The sequence below is a fragment of the Leptosomus discolor genome, chromosome 5, assembly GCF_034619465.1.
Source record: "Leptosomus discolor isolate bLepDis1 chromosome 5, bLepDis1.hap2, whole genome shotgun sequence".
NCBI lineage: Eukaryota > Metazoa > Chordata > Aves > Leptosomiformes > Leptosomidae > Leptosomus > Leptosomus discolor.
In genome coordinates this window covers 52,822,618-52,842,910 of record NC_141395.1, presented here as the reverse complement: position 1 = coordinate 52,842,910, position 20,293 = coordinate 52,822,618, and the positions used below count along the sequence as shown (strand labels likewise).

At 39.7% G+C, this 20,293-nt stretch overlaps 1 protein-coding gene across 2 annotated transcripts; it reads right to left on the bottom strand.

Annotated features, from left to right (window-relative positions):
* Positions 1-3,005: 3,005 nt before the first annotated feature.
* LOC104340623 (carbonic anhydrase 3) lies at positions 3,006-18,409 on the bottom strand. Of its 2 annotated transcripts, XM_009948329.2 has the most exons (7): positions 18,364-18,409; positions 17,435-17,632; positions 10,013-10,131; positions 9,074-9,166; positions 8,074-8,139; positions 7,035-7,190; positions 3,006-3,125 (listed from the first exon to the last, which is right to left on the bottom strand). In XM_009948329.2, exons 1-7 carry the CDS (start codon positions 18,407-18,409, stop codon positions 3,006-3,008), a joined length of 798 nt encoding a protein of 265 aa, XP_009946631.1. The 2 variants fall into 2 exon arrangements, with proteins under 2 accessions (XP_009946631.1, XP_086321529.1); XM_086465403.1 differs by lacking the exon at positions 7,035-7,190.
* Between the last annotated feature and the right edge of the window lie 1,884 nt (positions 18,410-20,293).

Genomic DNA, 20,293 nt, shown 5'->3' with positions numbered 1-20,293 from the left:
CTGCCTTCAGAACTCTCCCTAATCTCCTCATCCTTTCAGTTTACAGCTCAATTTACAGTGCAGCTGAAGTGCCCCCCCCCCCCTCCCCCGCCCCCGTCATTCTTTGGCTTTTTGTTTTCCTCCTACTCCTACACTTTCCTTTTTTTTTTTCAATGCCTGCTGAATCATTCTTTTCTCTGTCTGTCATCATTACTTCAGACAGTCCCTTAAACATTGGAAGGGGGTCTGTAAAACAGCTGCCAAAACCCATATTCACAGGCTTCCTCCTGTCTGCGACTGAGTCAACACAGTCCTGAGCCTAATTTAGTCTACCTTTTGCTAACTATAAACACAGGTATTATGAAACCAACTGCATGGAAAAGTCAAATGACTGTTTAGAGAGATCACTTCAAGTTTCAAAGTTAATAAACATGGCTCTTCTAGAGGATGAGGCTTACCTCAGCTTCATTTACAGAACCCAGACAGTTCCTTTGCGAAATGTGACTGGGAAACCACTGTATCATTAAAAAAACCCTGAGATTACATGTTCCAGGTTTGCAATATCATAAATTGCAAGAAAGATAAAGCCTGCTCTAAGCTCTAAAATATGCAGCTTAGTTTAATAAAGCATACTATAAATTAACTGTTATCATAATTAGCAGCAAATTACACATTTTAGAAAAGAAATTTTGCTTCAAAATTCCTTTTTCTAATGAAGCAACATAAGCAAACAGATATATATTGCAGAATTGACTGGAGAAAAACAAGTAGAAAGGAGAAAGGTGTTTATAGTATTGTTTTCTCATATTTTCACACATCAGGAAATTGCCGTTTTCACCTGAAGGCAGGAAGCTGTCCTGCATGGTCAACGATATTCTGTGACTTGCATTCCTGTTCAGAATAACATCAGTTACCAGGTACAGAATACTTCCTGATGTTGTTTTGGATATTTACTTAGAAGTTTATAAGAAAAAGAAATCTCTATGGATTAAACCTTCCTCTGAAGTATAAAGCACAATCCAGCAGCACGTTCTTACCCCTACAGCTAACACTGTGTTGAGTACTGGTGGTCAAACTCAAAGCTATGCTTTGAGCTGTCCTGGAATGACCCACCTGGGAAGAAACAACATTTAATCAATTATTTAAAAAAAAAAGAAAGTATGTTTTCAAACATAGGGACCTGCATAGGCTTTACTGGTGTAAGTCATCCATCCGAGTAAGCAGAAGTATGTACACATAAGACAATCTGTATCAAAGTCAGTAGTACGTGCATGCAATGTAAACAGACGTTAACTCATCTGAATCATTTCACAATGTGGCTACAAATGAAAAGTGCAAACATGCACAACACAATGTGATCCATTTGGGAAATTGGTTGGGAAATACTAACAATGACTAAATGAAATTTCCTGGTCAAAACACCACCTATTCGAAGGAAGAAAGCAAAGTCCGCACACAGTCCAGAAACTTTCACCGTGGGGAACCTGGAGACAGGAGGCATAACCCCTGTCTCATCACCAATCTCAGCAACATCCTCCTGCCCTACAGCATGGCAGCTACGAGTCCAGCCATTGCCGGGGCAGCAGCTACTTTACACTTCAGAGCTCGATGTAAATTACCACTCGGATTAATGGCTTTAGATACAGCCTGAACTTTTTCACTGAGCAATCAACACACTTGCAAAGGAGTTGATTCACACGACGTTACAAGAAAGCCACTGTCAGAATAGGGTGATGTCACTAAAAGAATAGATGTGGATGTCTCCATGATGTAGCATATTTAAGCTATTTCCCTGCTTGCAGTCACATGAAATACCAGTACTCTTGCAGTTCGAACAAACATCTGAAAAAGACACCATCCATCGTCAAGTTCCATGCAGGTGTTATTACAGAAGACACTGACAAGTCTTTAAAATTCTCTTATTTTTACATGTTTCTAAAGCTGGGAAAAAAACATGCAGAACAAAAATTCTTAAGTAAATGTATTTATTATTGTTGGATTTTTTAATGCAGAAATACTGTTTTTTCAAGTATAGGCTTACAATCCTGTTTCATTGTTCTTTATGGCAAAACAAGAGACAAGAATACCCTGGTCAACGGCATTTTGATCAGGAGAGTCAAACTGTGGTTTCAGATATTTATGTGCAAATCTCATTGACAGCAGGATCAATTATATTTGCACACAAAGTGAGAATCTGCCTCAAAAAACCACTAGAAAGAATAAGAACTTTTGCTATCTTAACACCCTTTTTACACAGAAAAGCCACTTGCACACATGGAGAAAATACATATTCAGGATATGAAGACCGAGTTTTCAAAATCCATGTCACTTTGATTGCTACAACATTAAAATGCAAATTAGTCTTTTAATATGGGCAACCAGTTGTGACACAAACAGAAACAGCTCTTCCCCCATTCCACAGTTTTAACTATGTATAATGTGGTGAATAAAATTTTCAGAACAGACCTCTGTTTCATCCATCCATTATTTTAAGAAGTCAAAGGCTTAGTTGTTAAACAATGGTTATGAAGCAATTTTCTATCCTTTCATATTTTATGTGGGTATCAAATACCAGAAGAGTGCTCTTGTTTATTTCAAAGAATGCCTTGTGCATTAACTGGTACAGCTCCGAGCAGGATATGGATAATGCTGAAAACAACTACTGAAAAATATGTTTTTATGCTGAGAACAATTCTCTTAACTGCAACCTCTTTAGCATGAAGTAAGGCAAACATCAAGGGACATATAGGCAATAGGAAATGGTTTTGTAGTTGTTAGTAGCATCTTCTTTCTTCCTTTGTACTATTAACAAAAGCTAATGTTAAAGCAGTTACGAAAAAACAAACAGATTCTCTACTTCCATTTTAATGATAGGATTTGCCTAAGTAAATGTTATCCTCTGAAAGCTAAATTCACATTTCATGACTCAAAGTTTCAGCCTTCAGACTCAGAGCTGGAGTTCTGTCTAAATGCAACAGAGGACACAGAACAAAACCATCTCGCGGACACCCAACCTGAGCTAGGTCCTAGAGGAATGATGCGCTCACCATCCTGAAATATCTAGGCTGAGTCGGGCGCCAGTTATCCACCAGAGGGAGAACAGGTTCATTCTCGGCGTTCTTGGATAGGCTGCGGAGCTTCGCCATCTGCAGGAGAGCAAAAATCTTAGTATCCTGATGAAAATCCCTTGGGATCAAATCCACAGCCCAACAATTAAACCAAGGAGGCTGGTCCAGCCCCAGAAACTGGGGACAAAGTCTCCTTCAAAGTTGTGAAGATGGTCTTCACCCCATCACCACAAGAACTGTACTCATGTTCTTTTCCTAGCAGTAATATTCTTAGAAATGGTCCAGACACAAAAAAATGGGTCCTATCTGAATAGGACTGTGAAAACTACTGTCATTTGTGTACTGTCTACAGAACTGTGTACAGACAAAAAACTGTGGGAAGTCCTTAGAAAATGAGAATAGAACAGCCTATGCCCTAATATACCTCTCCTACTCTAACCCTGCCTTAGTTCTGATTGTTAAGAACCCTCTGGAATTGCAAGCTGTAAGGCTAAATTATAAACTAATTGTTCATTTCCATGGTGGGTCTGTAACAGAGGATATATTCTGCTGCACTGACGCAAAAAAGTCCATTTTTAATAACAGAAGTGTAAATGTGGATAAAGACTTGGTCAAGGTTTCAAATGGTTTGTAAACAGGGTCTGCAGCTTGACTCTCCTTGGACTTTTTTCTTTTTTTTAACCAAGGTGTGGGTTTTTTTGAGGGATGCCGTAAGAAGAGTTCTACTCATACTCTTCAAAACTGTATAATGTTCTTCCTCTACTGCTTTCTGATTTTCAAAGGATGGAACACATATACCCACTTACAGATACACTATGTTCATTTGTTGTCACTGCCACTCATATTAGACAGAAGCATGTCAGCTGTGACTCAGACACTTGACACTTCCCTGTTGGAATGGCTTACCGTGAAAAGGATGTGTACACTCTCCCAGGCATACACTGAAAACATGGTCCCATGCATGGCACGCATCACCTTTGCTCACAGTTAGCTTCAATACGCTGATGTATCTACCCTTTACGATACAGAGTTCAAGTCCAACAGAAGCCAAACTTCTGTCCAGGCTGTAAAGCCTGGGTTCACTGTGACGACACTAACTCCAGTTTACGGACTGAACTAGCTCAGGCGTCTCAACGTTGCTCTTCAGCCCAGAAAAGCCAGCTATCTCAGTTTGCCTGAACAGTGACCATGTCACATTCATAACCAGTATAATATGCATCAGCTGGATTATCCATCTGAAATTAAATTTCAGATATCAGATGAAGAATAATTTGTATGAGAACAGTAGGAGATGAAAATAGTTCATCCATTTCGTTCATACTGATAAAGTACCATTGGAGAAGAGATTGCTGGGTTTTATTATATTTGTGGAAGATCTGCCCTACTCAGTAAAAAAATAAATAAATCATATATTCATGCTATAGCTACATAAAGGTGAAAAAAATAGTCTGTCATTGGACAGTCATTCCACAGTTAAATTCCTACCCTTTCCTTAAACATAATCGGAGCAACTAGGTCACGCGCTCTACATCTCACAGGGATTTCTGGTGAATTGATTTTTCCTGCAGAGTACTGATTCGCACTGACTGCTCTTACCCTTGTGGCTAATATACTGTTACCGTCTGGCTGCAAAAGCATCCGAGCAATCCAATGTAGTAAATGCACATGCACTTAAAATAATTACTATTAAGGAGGCTGCCATGGTAGGACACTTTCTAGGATTAGAAATAATTGGTAACACAATCCTCTTTTATCAATACATTATTTAGACTGCAGGCACTCTGGAGTGAGGAAAGTCTTGGTATTGCATTTCTATCCAGTACCACACGAACACTGCCAATTCTGCCTGAAAAGCAGTTAGCTCAGGATAAGAGCCAATGTCCCATCTATATGTCACAATTTCCTTTTTACCTAAAAGGTTTCATATTTTTTCTACAGTAGCGCCAGTTAGAGAACAGTCTGTATGTTTCCCAAAATTCACTAACTTTAGACGAAAAAAAATCTGAAAAAAAGGCCATGACCCAAATACAGCAGTGACCCAAAGTATTTTCATGAAGCTGGATCAATGATGTGATTAGTTATTCCTTTGAAAAAGCATTTTAAATCAGAGATGCTCATTAATGACTACACATTTCCCAACAAAATCTGTAGCCAATCTTCGTAATATAAACCTCTAAGCAGAATTATTTGGTGGAAACCAGTCAGATCATAGTTGTATTTTTCACACAAGTACCAGCCTCAAAATAGGCCACATATTTTGATTTTTGGATGGACAAGGAAACAGATCAATTCAAAGAGCTGTGAAAATTAAGCTGTAAATTATATGAATACATTAGCATATTTCATCTCTCGCCAGCTAAGTTTCTGTCACACCCGAGTTCTAGTCTTTAAAAGATAAAGAGCCACATAAATACAAAGTACTAGAAAACAGATTTTCTTGTGATGCATGCACAGCAATCAATACAAAGAAACACCTTATCACCTTAAGAACCTAAACTGAAAAGTTATGTGTCACTTGATTAATGTTCATGTTCTCACTATCTTGGAGTCTTAAAATTTGTGATATCATACCATTATAGTCTGCTGAGTAGAGGAATAATCTCAGATGAGAAAACTGACTTGTGCACTACAAGTATCATCATAGGCTGAAATATGATGAAAGAGGGCACTCAAATTCTATAAATGGGATTAAGGAATGAGGATTAACAAGAAATACTTCCTTATGGTAAGTGAGCAGAGAAGGCTTTCAAATTAACAAGAAATTATAGTTATCTGATGCTGCTCCTGTTTGTGAAAATTTAGCTGGTATACCTTCCTGAAACACGGGTATCAAGCACCTGATGCAACACTTCTGTAATTTTCTTGGTTACATGATGCCATCTAGAATACGGGGCAGACAGAATCACCAATCTCACTAAATTAGGTATTTTGGCAAAAGAAGGTTTTGAAAGAAGCATGCTGTAAGAGACATATTCGCAAAGTATAATGTTCAAAATTTGGAAATGCTCAGCTGCATTAGGTGAGAACACTGGACTCCCACTTCATGCAGCGTGCAATGTAGTTAGGGTATCTCACTGTCCCACTGAATTACATTGCAGACGGTCACTTTCACAGCAGCTTTATTTCACAATTTGTCCAGTGATTACCCTCAAACATTCACCATGATAAACAATGAACACTTTACGTGAGGCAGCTTGAGATAATATAAATGGTTGAAAAAATCCTGCATAATCAAAGTTCTTAGTACAAACCTAACAAGCTTTAGCTAAATATGCCAATGTTCTGATTTAAATGGTTGCAGGAGAATACAAGTTAGTGGCTTCAGCTTTTCTACACTGGCTCCTGGTGTAATGCAGTGTTTTGAGCTCCGTGTAAAATACGAGGTATAAGCCACAGCTGCGTCCTTTCCTACTAGCAAGAGTTAATATTGCGGTAACAGAGGGATTGGGAAACAAAAGGATAAGTACTCTTTTCTTTAGTTGATGTCACAAGACATCTCTCACCCATGGGAGCAACAACTCTCACATATAATAACTACTGCTTGCTGTCAGTCACACTCCAAACTGCTTTAAACTCTTACCATCTACGCTGTGTTATGATTTTACTGCTTTATAAAGCTCTCTGAGGCCTGTGGATCTGAACAACCACGATGTCTGACACAGGCTAGGAAAGAATGAGCTGTTCCAAGTAGAGAAGGCCACCATCTCTACTCAATTAGTTAATATAAGAGTCATAGAGATAGATAAAGAGATACGTCCAACAGGTTGATTCCACATATTAGGTTGTAGAATGCAGTCCTTTGAAGATTTTTACAGGTTCCCTATGGAGGCCCAAGGTAGTTCCTAAGGCATTCAGTTCTTCACTGTCCTTTTAATCATGCAATTTCTCACAGAATTGAATGAGCATTTTTCTTGTCAAAAGAATAAGATCGGGTTATGGCATGTAACTAAAAAGAAGTGGGTAAAATATTATCTATTTGAAATTTACCTGGTCTGAGCTGACCATGATAGGCTCTCTAAGAACAATCCAGGTGATGCACTCTTCGCAAGGTGGAGTAGTGAAAGACCCATGGTATGTCCAGTAGTCACGAGATTTAGGGAAAAGAATTGAAGGATCGAAGTTTGGAAAAGGAGCTTCTTTCCCCTTTAAAAGAAACCACAACGATACCAAACAGAAAACTCTTCAACAGTTCTAGTCAAATTAGGTAAAGATGCAGCTCTGGTATTTTATGAAACAGAGAGGGACTCGGATACTTCAAAGGTACGAACTAAGGAAACTAAGCATACGTCTACACAAGACACAATGATGGATGCAGAGTAAAGATAAGTGGACTGAGTGACCCTCACAGATGGGCCCAGAGAAGCACCACACAACATACAACTCCATGACACTACTACTCATACCTCAGCTAACTCATGTGAAGCAGCGCCCAGTGCCAATGTGCTTCACACATTTCTGTGCAGAAATACTCTTCCTTCTGGCCTCTTTTCTTGTGGAAGTTCTGCCTTTCTACTGAATATGGATTAGGTCACCACATAATGAAGTGAGACAGGTAATCTAGATTTATAATACTTGTGCTAATAACAAACAAGAAAACCTATGAAATCTGAGATTCTAGTCACGTAACGTTATCTGAGTCACAGATGTCTAGTCTGTGGCATTTCCAAAGGACCATTAGGCGACCTATTTCAATTCCGCATGGACCAATTTCCAAAGGTGCCTTGCTTTTGTCATTGACCACTGAGGGAGTAAGACTCCATGCCTAGTTTTTAGGTGAGTAAAGTTTGGCAAGATGACTCTCATTTTCACAAAATTATAAGGCCCACTAAAGCCAAAGAAGGCTCATACGTAAATGGAAGAAAAGACTTTTCTTGTTAAAGAAAAGCCACCCATGGTTTATTCACAAGTATATTCTGGCAATGTTGCAGAGCAGAATTTGAAAACTAGAAGTCATGCTTCTTGATTTTTTTTTTTGTCCTGAGGATTTGCAGCAATCTTCCTATAATAAAAAGCCCAACATTGTTACCTTTGTTTTGATCGCATTTATTTCTTCGAGAATTCTCTTCATCTCCGGTTTGGGAGTCTTCCCAACCTGCAAAGAAGAAAGCATGAGCTAACCAAAGAGTTCTGCTAAATCAGTTTTCTTCTTTCTCCTACTTTTTATATGTGCATCTAAATATATATCAACTATAAAATTACAGTGCATTAACCCAACTTATCACCCCTACCAGCTTAGGAAGCGATGTTTTCTGTCCATATCCCAACAGACATTATGACCCAAATGAAGAAGCTATATTCAGTACAGAAACTCAGCATCATGGATTATTTCACAATACAACTATTCCTATTGACATTGAATTTTAGATTATCTAACAAAGATAAACAACTCTTCAGAATCAAGTACAGAATTTGGAAAAAGTTTCATTCTAGTTTAAAAACCAGATTTCATGGTCAGATCTACTGTTTGCAATTGTTGATCTCAACACAGACGTCCATCTTTCCATCCCTAGTGAATATTAATTAAACAAGAGAGAGAACAAAGGCCAACATTTCAGGCTAAGACTGCATGCCCCCCAAAGGATTTTAAAAAAAGATTCTAAAAAGGGATGAGTTACACGTATTGTCTGTGAGTTAGTTTTGCCTGGGAGAAAGTCCATCAAAAGCCTAGGAGGGGTATCTGCTCTTGAAAGCAGTCCATGATTAGCACAGAAGACAGCTGACTGCTATTGGTCAGAGGGCCACTACTGACATTGTGTCCCCAAAGCAGGGGCAAATACATCTGGATTTAGAGCTTCCACCAGCCACACAGTGACACAACAGCTGCTGGGACAAGTGTGTGCAGCATTGGATACCATTTGAAATAATATGCTCCGTAACTTGAAAAGTTATATGTGTTACTGAAAGTCAAGCCTTCAATGTGGTATGATCCCTAGAAAATATACTCAGAGAGTTTGGCTTTTTTAAGTCTGTAAGACTAGAAAACTCTATAGCAGCAGTACGAAGAAGGGTTGCATGCTTCTACTTACTTGCAAAAATATGGCCAAAACAGCTATTCCATCAGTTCTTCTCACAGCATCAAGGTAATTACTGTATTTGGGATTCCAGTGTAACAAATGTAGCTGGAAACAAAGAAAAACATGTAAAAAAAAAAATCCATTATTGTATAGCGAGTCATCAGAGGCTGAATTTAGAGTTCTCCATATACATGAGAGAGTTTGGGGCAACAAAGAATGAGGATTAGGCCTTCCGAAAAAAAAAAAAAAGAGAGAGAAAAAAGGGACAGCAATTCATATATGAGTTTTATCAGCCCTATATTGCAGTTTAAATTGCTTTAAAATAAACTATACACATCTCAATACAGAAACTGCAGAAAAGAACGAAAATCTAATCTTAGAGCTGAAGAACACAGAAAACATGCTTAAGTAAGCAGATAGAACATGCAGTTCAGAAGTCAGCTACTGATAAGTGATTCGTTTCCATTTGGTTTTCAAAATACAGCAATTCTAGCAAAGAATCCATATGCATGTAAGCTCTGTATATTATTAGTCTACAGTTCTCATCTTTCCTTACAATGCTGAAGTAGTAGAAAATTAAGGTAACACATTCTTCCTCCATTCTGTCACTACAATGTTATACTTCTGCTAGAGTACTCTACTTTCAGAATACTGTTTTAGTAAGTTTGCATTGCTTCTTAGTAATTCAGTCTTGCTGTCCTATGTTTCAAGCCACGTTGGTTTGAGAACATGGACACTTCTGTTGCACATAGTATTTTTCTTTTCTTGTGTTGTAAGAATTACTTCAACTTGATTCACATTTATAAGAATTGATGGGAATAAGCACGAACTGTCACAGATAAATAAAGAACTCCTTGAAAAGCAGACAAATGACAAATTCTGTCCCACCTGAATGATAACAACAAATGTCGTTTTACATCCTATTTTAAAGTAAAAAGTGGTGAACCTTACCTCTCCCGCATATCTCACTCCATTCACAACGTGCTCAGAGCCATGATCATCAGACGAACCCCAATGAAAGTGAAGCTGACGCAGCCTGTAGACTCCTGGAAGTGGCCCACCTCTCAGTACTGCAATTGATAATCTGCAACAGCATTAGACTCAAGTATCTCCCAATTCTTTTAAAAGAAATATGTATCTATTTAAAATATTTACATATATATTTACATATTTACTGTACAGATGCTCTACGTTCTGAGAGTACAGATTGCCTCTTGGAAATCTGCACTGATTTTAGCAGCACTTCAGGCAACCATCTTCAGCTATATGCACTTAGAGGCAGATGACAATTATTTGTGTCTAGGCTTGCATTATAGTCAATAGAGATCATTGTTTTAATTCAGCTGCATTTTTAATTCACCTGGACAGGACTGGAAGATGTGATACAAGATCTGTACTTTTCTAAAGCAGTATCTGGAGGCAAGGTGAAATACATTAGGTTATCAAAAATGGCATGAAGTAAGTCCCTAATCAAGCCTCTGGAGTAATTCTGCTTGCCTTATGGTAGACACTCGACAGATGGTAACCTGAATTGCTCTCTGAACTCCATTGATTAAGTGTGACTCCGGCTCTGTTGACTAGAATGGGAGTTCAGAGACATAACCCACCCACTTTTAAAAGCCCACATAGGACACCTAAATTTAGGTGCCTCAATCTGCCCCTGAATTCCATTTAATATATAGCTATATCAAAGCACACAAAAATAGCCATTATTAAGATCAACTACTGAAGTGTTAGATGATAAACAAATTCCCAGAAAACACTACAAATTGAGTCTCTTACTGCAGGCTATGACTTATTTGTTTAAAAAGCTATGAAATTACTGATGATGCATCTGCTATAATGGCTGCTCCCTCTGGCTGTGGAAGAGGAGAAAGAAAACAGCAAATGAGCCAGCAAATAAATCACTGAGAATGCAAGCTATTTTTCTAAAGAAAAGTTCGGCCTGTGATGAACAATACCCTGTATTCTACACAATCTTAACTTTTTTACATTACATACCAAATGAAAGTGGTATATTTGAAAGGATCTCACAATAAAAAGGGAAGAAGTTCTTTACATTCAGCAAATATTCATTTATATTCAATTCTAATTAATTTTATTTGGAGAGAGAAGTTATAGCATCCCTATAAACCATTCGGCAGTTCCCAAGAACAGGTCTTTTCATACTAGAGGAAAACATACTTAAATCTGAAAAGCAAAGGAAATAAATCCATGATCATCTCAAGAAATAAAGTACTAAGAGTATTCTTTACTGAACATTAAGAGCAAACTGTTACTTTCAACAAACCCCTTTTACTTGTTCCCACAGCCATTCAGTACTGTGGCCGATTCAGACACAGTAACAGTAGTAGCTATCAGAGCCATAAATTCTCCATTAAAATAGACCTGTAAGTACAAATAATCCAGTTTAAGTTAAAAACATGTCATTATTTCCACTGATGGGCCATCAGCAGACATTTTCAACTGGGCATTAGGTGAAGCTCTGCATCACCTCATGCCAACACATTCCTGCTTCGCTCATCTATAAATAGTAGCTTTTACTTAGCACACTTGAAGCAGACAGAATGATGCAAAGACTAAGATGCCTATAAACTAACATCTCCTCGAGGACAAAAAGGTGTTTTTTTTCTTTGAATTGCAAGTGTGTGGTATAAAACATAGAACTATATGAAACAACAATGTAAGTAAATGAAATTTCCCTATGCTTTGAAAAAGGTAAACAAAACAGTTACAAGAATGAAGTTCTCCAATATCTAAAACAAAAAATCCCAAACTATGTCTGCATAGCTCAAAGGTAGTAAAAGAATTTTTGTTTTAAAACATGTGGCTTGTAACCCAGATTCTAAAGGTATGTTTATCCTGCTGGTTTTGTTGGGTTTTTTTAGAAAATACTAACATGAATAAATAGACACACATGTAACAGTTAGAAAAAAGAATATGAGGCAAGTTTACAAAAGAAACTAAGGTATCTTTAAATTGTTTTTCAGTGGTGTTAAAATATAGCTTTATTTTCTTATATTTACATATTTATAAGTAACAGGAAATTATTCTAACAACTATTACACAGGAAATGTTCACCTTAAATATCTGAGACTCCCAGTTTTAGGGCTGCTGTAGTTCTTTTCCTACCACAAAATATTTACAAAGGGGTGCTTTTCTAGAAGGCCCCATGACTCACTCTGAGCTCCTACATATGAAAATGTGTGAAACAAAAAGCAAGAGCTTTAGAAAAGGAGCCTGCAAGCTCGCACCCTGATATACAGGCAGTCAGCTTTTCTCTCAGTCCTCTGAAATACTGAGCAATCCTTTTCACATGGGTAGCTGAATGGCCTCACTTCCTTCTGAGTATTGGAAACGTGGCATTTCTGTCCTGTTTCTGCTCCACAGGAAGAAATAGGATGGCCACAGCAGACTTATCAAAATAACTCCCCCAAACCTGCTGTTGTTAAAGGAACATGGCCCAGGCACAGGAACGTACAAAGCAGCCCCAGAAGGCAAGGGAGAAAAGTATTCACTCTTTTTTGGTGCCTTATCGTGGCAAACTCTCATCCCATGGCTCAGTGACTGGGCTCTTTTTATATGGGTTGGCACATCACCCTGCACCAGTGCCTGATACCAGCCATAAAAATGCCATGTCAGTCTGAAGCAGTTGCTCAAATTCCATGTCCCCCCCATCCACACTGAAGAACGGTCTGTCATAGAGCAATCCTACATGGACACACACGTGGACGTCAGTTCCAGCAAAAAAGCTCACCTTTTATTTGATCCATCATAAACCCTTGTTTGCTATGAAGGAATACCATGAAAGTCAGGTGGAAAAATGCAAGGAGCACCAGACAGGCTCATGAGGTGAGTTGTGTTCATAAACCTGAGAATAAGTAACTGTTCTTACAAGTTTTATGATCCTCACATCCTGCCAAATCCATAAAATTAACTGGTAAACCACAGTGAAATTAAATGAGTAAGGTATTACTGCAGAACAATTTTAAAAGACACATTACCTTTGTTATGCTGCTTTATAACAGAATCTAACAGTGCAGTCAGATTTAAATAAAATCACAGCTTTTCAATGCTAGTGCCACATTTTACATGTTATAAAAAAGCCACTGCTCAAAAGAGGATCTCTGTCTGGCTAACTGCAGTGATAAAACATATTTCTTAAAAGCTTTTGGAACTGAAATTTCAGTTCTCACCAAAATTTGCTTTAAGCCAGCACTGACTAGATATGCAGAAGAATTACTTTTGTTTGTATTTGAACTTTGTAGTCTTACAGGGGCAGACTGGGAAAGAGAAGTGGCTGACAGAAGTCTGTCAGCGTGCCACCCACCTTCACCTGCACTGCATCACACCTTTTTCAGTTTTGTGCCTCTTCATCACAGCCTGTTCACCAGTGAGCTCCAAAATCATCTTTGATTGTGACCTACGGTAGACCTGAAATCCCCATCTCCAGGAGCAGAAAACTGACAGTCCACTGCGTAACTGTAGCCTCAGCAAGCCCTTGACTTTTCATTTTACAATGGAAGTTCAAAGTTAACAGAAACTCAACTTCAAAATTCCCTGTACCCAAGCTCTGCAGCGCACATATTAATGCTCAGTACCTTCATGCAGACACTACAAATGATAGAGGTGTTAAACACTGAAGGCAGAATTTAACTTTGCTGCCTTTTGCAGTAAGCAGTACAGCCATCAAGTAGTATGTACCACAGCTGCACAAGCACTGGGATTTAGCTGTGCTATTCTGGTAATGGCTACTGGCTTCTCCCAGTGTAAATTCAGCACGCAAAATGCTACGCAACTTTTTGCAGGAACCAACCAAAACTTGAGTGTCTATGGACAGACTTCCCCCAGTTTTAATTAAAGTTACTGGGTTTTGTCTTCATTGTTTTAGAACCAGTCAACAAACAAAATGTTCACCAGAAGCTGATAATCAAAATCGCATTTGCAAAGATAAATCAGATTTCCCACAAAGTGGTACTCTAGGAAATGCTGTCCACAAGCACTAGTCATGCTAGAAGAGACCCGATAAGCAACAAGCTCTCACTACTTAACAGTAACTGTCTCTTTAATTTGTTTTTGTATCATCCACTTCCAAAGGCACACATTCTTTTGATAAGAAATTGAAAGATTCTGCAAACAGCATCAAGGTAACCTTGTAAGAAAGTGTGTCTGCACTGAAGCCATCCAACAGAAAGTCAATAAAAGGAGAAGTAGGACTCTCTTTAGCTGAGGAACTTCCATAGAAAGTGCCAAGGTGACAACAAAAAACCCAAGGTGAGAAGATGAAAGAAGGCATCCATTTGACATAGCCCTGGTGTATCTCTCCCCAGCTGCTGTGTCTGGGTTCCAGTACAAAGCTTATGTATCTTCACTGTTTATTAAATGATTGAACACCTTGATCTAACCATCTAACCAAGGTATTATAAAGGAAGCCAAATAGTCCTTAATTGTAAGGAAGTTACAAGCTATATATCTCACACAGCATCATGACAATGGTCTCACCAGTTAGGTGCTCCCAGGACACTTCTCTGGCCTGAATATTTTTGGAATTTTAAAAGCAAATGTACTCTACTAGCAAAAATAAGATTTCAGCCCTAATTCAAAACAAAACCAGAGTCATTGCTGAATCTAAAAAGTATCTGAGTTGCCGTTCAGTCCAAAAAACATAGCAGTGGTTTTACTGGGCATAGCCACCTAGGGGGTTTTGATTTCAGCTCCCAGTTCTTTCCTGGATTTTGAGACTCCAGCCTCTACCTGCAATGATTTTACAGTGCTTAAGGTCCTTCTCCCACATTGGTAAGGTAAGACAGGCAACTGGGTCCACAACAATCCCTTAACTTGCACGGACAGGCACCAGAGGCGTGACACAGCTCTTAAAGCAAGTACCTGTCATCAAAGCCCTCAATTGTACAGCATATTCTTAAAAGTCAAACAGACTTTATAAATAGCTGGAGATAAACTCTCCAATTACCTCCACTAAACTAACTCCAAAGATAATATTAATAAGGCCTTTTTCAAATGTGAATTACATTGGACGGTACTTCCCCCAGAAGCTTCTCTCTAATCATTTGCATTTAAGAAACTGTCCCAACGGTGAATATTCAAAGTATTGCTGGCAGAGAAGACACAATGGAAGTAAAACTTGGAGGCATCCAAAGTAATTCATTTTATCACTCACCTTTGCAATTTATTCAGCAATCTATTTCATCTATCACCAATGAAAACCTAGACAGAACTACAGATATGGGTATGACCACTCTAACTGAAAGTTAGGAAGATAAAGGAAGCCTTTAGTTTTCTGTTTAACTCAGAAATAATTTGGATAGATAGAGTGGTAGAGGGATAGACAGAGGGACAGACAGAGGGATGGAATGTCTTTGTTCCAAAGGTATAAAAGCTTCATTCCTATATGATTGCTATTACATATGTATGTATTATGCAGCTGGTTGTTCCTTTACACAAAAAATAAGTCACTGTAGGTACCCTAAAACACTTAAAATACGCTCAAGGCAGCAGGAGTATGCACAGTGGAATTTGTCCTGCAATTAGCATTGTATTAGAGAAGCAACACCACCCACACACTCTGCAGGCAATGGTATAACAAAGCAGACATAACAATAAACACTGAATGTGTCTTGCCTTCAAAGAGTTGAGAAATACACCTACTTTTTTTCCAGTGAGTCACTGTTTATTTCTGAGATCAGAACACAACACTTACTGAGCAGTTAATCTGAAAAAATAATTCAGAGCATTCCAAAACTTTCTGCTGTTTGTGGCCACAGTGTTGCATCCATGCTGTAGATTGCTGTGCCTGGATACTCCCTCCCATTCAAAATCTGGGTAATTATAACAATAATTACTTTGACATTTATGCAGAAGATGCAACATTGATATATTTGATGCTGTTCCAAAAAAACAAGAGATGGTAAAAAAAGGTAAGTAAGGGTCACAGAGGTCTTCTCTTATGCCACAGCTGCAACTCTTCATTGATGTATTGTTTTATCTGACATTAATAATATTTTTATTCAAATAACATTAAAGATTCTCACTTCGCTAGAAAAGTAATCAAACTCTTGACTGAACAGTCATTTGTGAGTTTTGATATTATTGTATTAACCAGTCCAGCTGACATATATTTTGATCCTCAGTTTTCGAGAAACCAAAGTCATACACTAAAAATCCATTAAATTAAATCCACACCCATAGATATTTAAGATGAATCAACCTATCAGTAAAATTCCTCCTAGTAACTATAGCTGTCAACCCTAGTTACATTGTAATAGAAATTGGAACTTTTAATGCAGTTAAGAAATAAGCCTGTACACTGTGGAAGACAGACTTCTCAATGTTTTATTGAAATTGACATTTCTTTTTCCTTTTCTTACCACTCCATGTACTATAAATAATTGTACAATTCTGTTGACCTTGATACAAGAACAGAGAGTGAGGTATGCATTTGATTTTTCCTTTTTATCGCAGTACTAATGCAATTTCATACTTCTGTCAGTAATGTTTTTTCCTTTGAAATATAGCCAACAGTATTAACATGAAACGTCAGTGGTTCTGCCAACATAAACTAAATATTTCTAGCACCTGTTAAACAGAACAGACCTATCTCTTCAAAATATATAAGCCACTAGCTCTTAAAAGCTATGCATTATATATGCAGCACATTGTACGTTGTCGTAACTACGAGCGGACAAAAGATTTTGGACATTAAAGTTGAAACACTGGAATTTCTCAGCCCTATAATCCTCATTAAGACAAAATCTCATGAATGCCAAAGGGAGTTTTAACTGATTAAATACTGTGACTTTATTTTCAGTAATATATATTACTTCATTTATCAGAAATTGCATGCGTACAGTTCTCAGGACATGGTTTAGCGGGCATGGTGGTGTTGGGTTGACAGTTGGACCTGATGATCTTTTCCAACCTTAACAATTCTATGATTAAAATTTTGTAACTTCAGCCATATACACAGTTGAAGATGTTCTGCTGGGCATCTCAAATAGCTTGAATGGAATTCAGTCCTCATAGGTAAAGCCTAGACTCCTTGCTCCTGTAAAGCAACACAACAGCAGTGGCTTTTGCAAGCTCAGAAATTTACCTTACACCTTAACTCATCCTGCACCAAGTTTATTTGCAGCTCTCTCCATTCCCTAAGATTTTACCTATGGACTTTAAAAGTAGTCCCAGGCCTTTCCCACCAGTTGTGCAGGGCACTGGAGTCACAGAAACCTCTACGTCACAAGCAGGCAGCACACAGAGACCTTCTGACAGCCATGAGCATTCAGAGCACTCTGTCTTCCAAGCAACTTGAGAAATAATCACTGATACAGAACAACAGCTTGAGATGACAACAAAACTAACCTGATCTATCGAACGAATCATCAAACACAACTCTGCAGGTTTTCCCATTATTGAGGATGGTCTTAGCTGCACCAGGATCATAACTAGCAAACCACGGTAGTAGGGAGCGATCGTAATGCACGTCTTTGTTATTGATTTCAATAGGTGACTGATGGCGTCCCTTGGCAATCGGGTAATTTTTGTGCCACTGATCTGGTCCTAGAAAAAAATACAGAGAAATACAATGCAAAACCTTTTCCAGCTAGGTATGAGTTATACTTATCTTACAATAAATGCAAGCTTGCCTTTGCTTAGCTACAGAACAGAACATCAATTAAATGTATTAATAAGTTTATTGATCGCCTGGTTGTCAGTCATGCCCTGTCAAGAGTTTTGCCGTATAAAAAGCAGTTAAGATTATTCTAGCTGGAATACTGGATACTGCACGTCATTCAACTGAACCTAAACTCTCATAGCAACATCAAGACTTTACTTATTAGGAGGCCTGACAATACACCAAGGATGGAAAACAGAGGTGTGTACTCTAAGCCCAGCAATGGTTAGAAACACGTTGGAATACGCCCAAATGATTCAAATGTGGCACCACGTACCTACCCATCTGGGGAGAGAAAAGGCCACTGACATCTGAAGAAGACAGGAATTTGAAACGTGGATTTAATTATTGCCATGGTTTTATGATGAACTTCATGTGGAAAAAGCCAGATCGAGGCTGTGCTGTTCGTTCTACAGCAGAGAGCCAGGAACAAGAGGCCGCCCAGTTCGCAGCCTCTGCGGGCAGGAGGGATGGTGGCCGCACGGTAGTCTGGCACTGCGCCTCCTGCCTCAAGGCGAGCCTGAAGCTGGATTTCAAAGCTGTGTCACGTTCCAAATTATACTAACGGCGGAAAACTGCCTAGTTTTGACTTGGAGACCTCTGCTCCCCCACTCACCGTTGTCGCTGTCGTAGCCCCACGGGTAGTAGCTGGGGTTGATCATGGTGTCGGCGTCGCTGCCGCGGCCCGCCGCCGCGCCTCAGCCTCTCCCGGCGGCTCTGGCAGCACGCTGGCCTCGTCTCACGGCGGCTTTTTATAGACTCCCGCCAACTCCATGCCCTTCCCCGCCGCCAGCGCGCCGGGAGGGACGGCGGGGCCCGGACCGCCGGGGGCGGGGAGAGCCGCCTCCAGCCCCCGCCGGGCTCCTGGCAGTTCTGCTCAGAGCTGCCGCAGGGGACGGGGGCTCAAGGGGGCCCGCTGCCGGGGGGGGCGGGGGGCGGGGGGGGTCGCAGAGGGTAATGTCGGCGTCGGGGAGCACCGGGGATCCGGCACGGCTCCCCCAGCTGTCCTGGAAAGGATCCCGCCTGGGACAGCGCTGGGAAGGCCCGGCGAGGGGAAGGGGGCTGCTCCCGCCTGCCCCGACCCGAGGAAATGGGGATATAGAAAAGCACGAATGTCCAGAACTAGGTACAGGCAAAGTAGGAATATTTCTCAACTTCAAGTAAGACGTGTATACATACCACAGAGAGACAGGCACATGAAACGGGAAGCTTAGCCTGGCCGGTTTCTGAAATTAAATTTACAAGTCATGTGCAGGCTGGGCTCTTTATGGTCGCTGCAGAAAGCCTGTTTGCCGTAAGCCCGCTTGCCGTAAGCCCGCATCAGGTTAGCAGAGGCCGGGTCTCTCCCGCGGTGCCTGCACTGGGGATGTTTCCCACTCAATGTGCAGCATAACCCTGATCCGGAGGTCAGCTGGGGATGAGGGGATGAGTCCAACAGCTTCTGTGTGCAAACGGCTATCACAGGTTCACACCCTTCCCTATGAAATTCCCACATATATGCTTGGGTTCCAGCACTGCTCCCTGCTGCGCTGTCTGCCACTGCCTTCATAAACAGCTTCCCTGCAAAAATTTGGTAGCATTAATTGCCCCTGGCCTTTATAAAGGTGCTGCTTGCTACTGCAGCGGTTGTTGGAAACTGGAAATCACTAAACTAGCTGAAGATTCAGTTCCTGACAGCTCCAGATAAAATCTTTATTATCAAATTAAGCATAGGATCTCTTTGCTCTGTTTCAGTTCTAATTCATCTTCCATTTTGCAGAGTGTTATGCATCAAATTGCATTTAAAACTGTAAGCATACTTGTTAGAGTGCATGTGTTCCTTATGTGACTCGCATATTACACACAGAAATCAAATGACTCCTAAAAAATATTTGTTATTCTGACACATAGGGAATTATCAGGCAAGTTACAGAAGACACAGGTTAGCACCGGTGGCGTAAAATGGATGAGGGACTAACTAGGCAGAAAACACGGAGTTCCACTGAAAGGTAAATTATTGCCATTTAAATTTTAGTAGACTTTCTGAATAAGAACTGAGATTATTTTATTTGATAGTAATGAAATGAGGACAAAAGTAAAAGATGGTTAAAGAAAAATGCAAATGGCACAGGTTGGAAGCATGGGGTTGTCATACGGAAAAGCTCAGTACCCCAACCATTGTGTAAACTACAGTGGGTGAAACTTAGTAGCAGAAAGCACCACACAGTGGTCTTGAGTCATGGTCTTGGCTGATACATTTTTTCTGATCTGAAGTGGAAGTGAAAAGGAGGAAGAGTGGGATTCGTTGGTGATAAAATGTCAATCATGTCAATAAGCATTACCATGAAGGAACTGCTCGCAAAACAAACAGGCACAAACAGGGAGCATGTCACTGGAGCTGGAGAGACCCTGGTGTGACCTCCCCTGAAACAGGTCTGTCATCCTCATAAAGCTGAATTAGGATGAATTGGAACAGGTGCAGGGCAGACAAGGGAACTAAAGAGCCTCTTTTACAAGGAGAGACCATAAAAGCTTAGTGTGCTTTGCATAGCGAACAAATGGTAAGA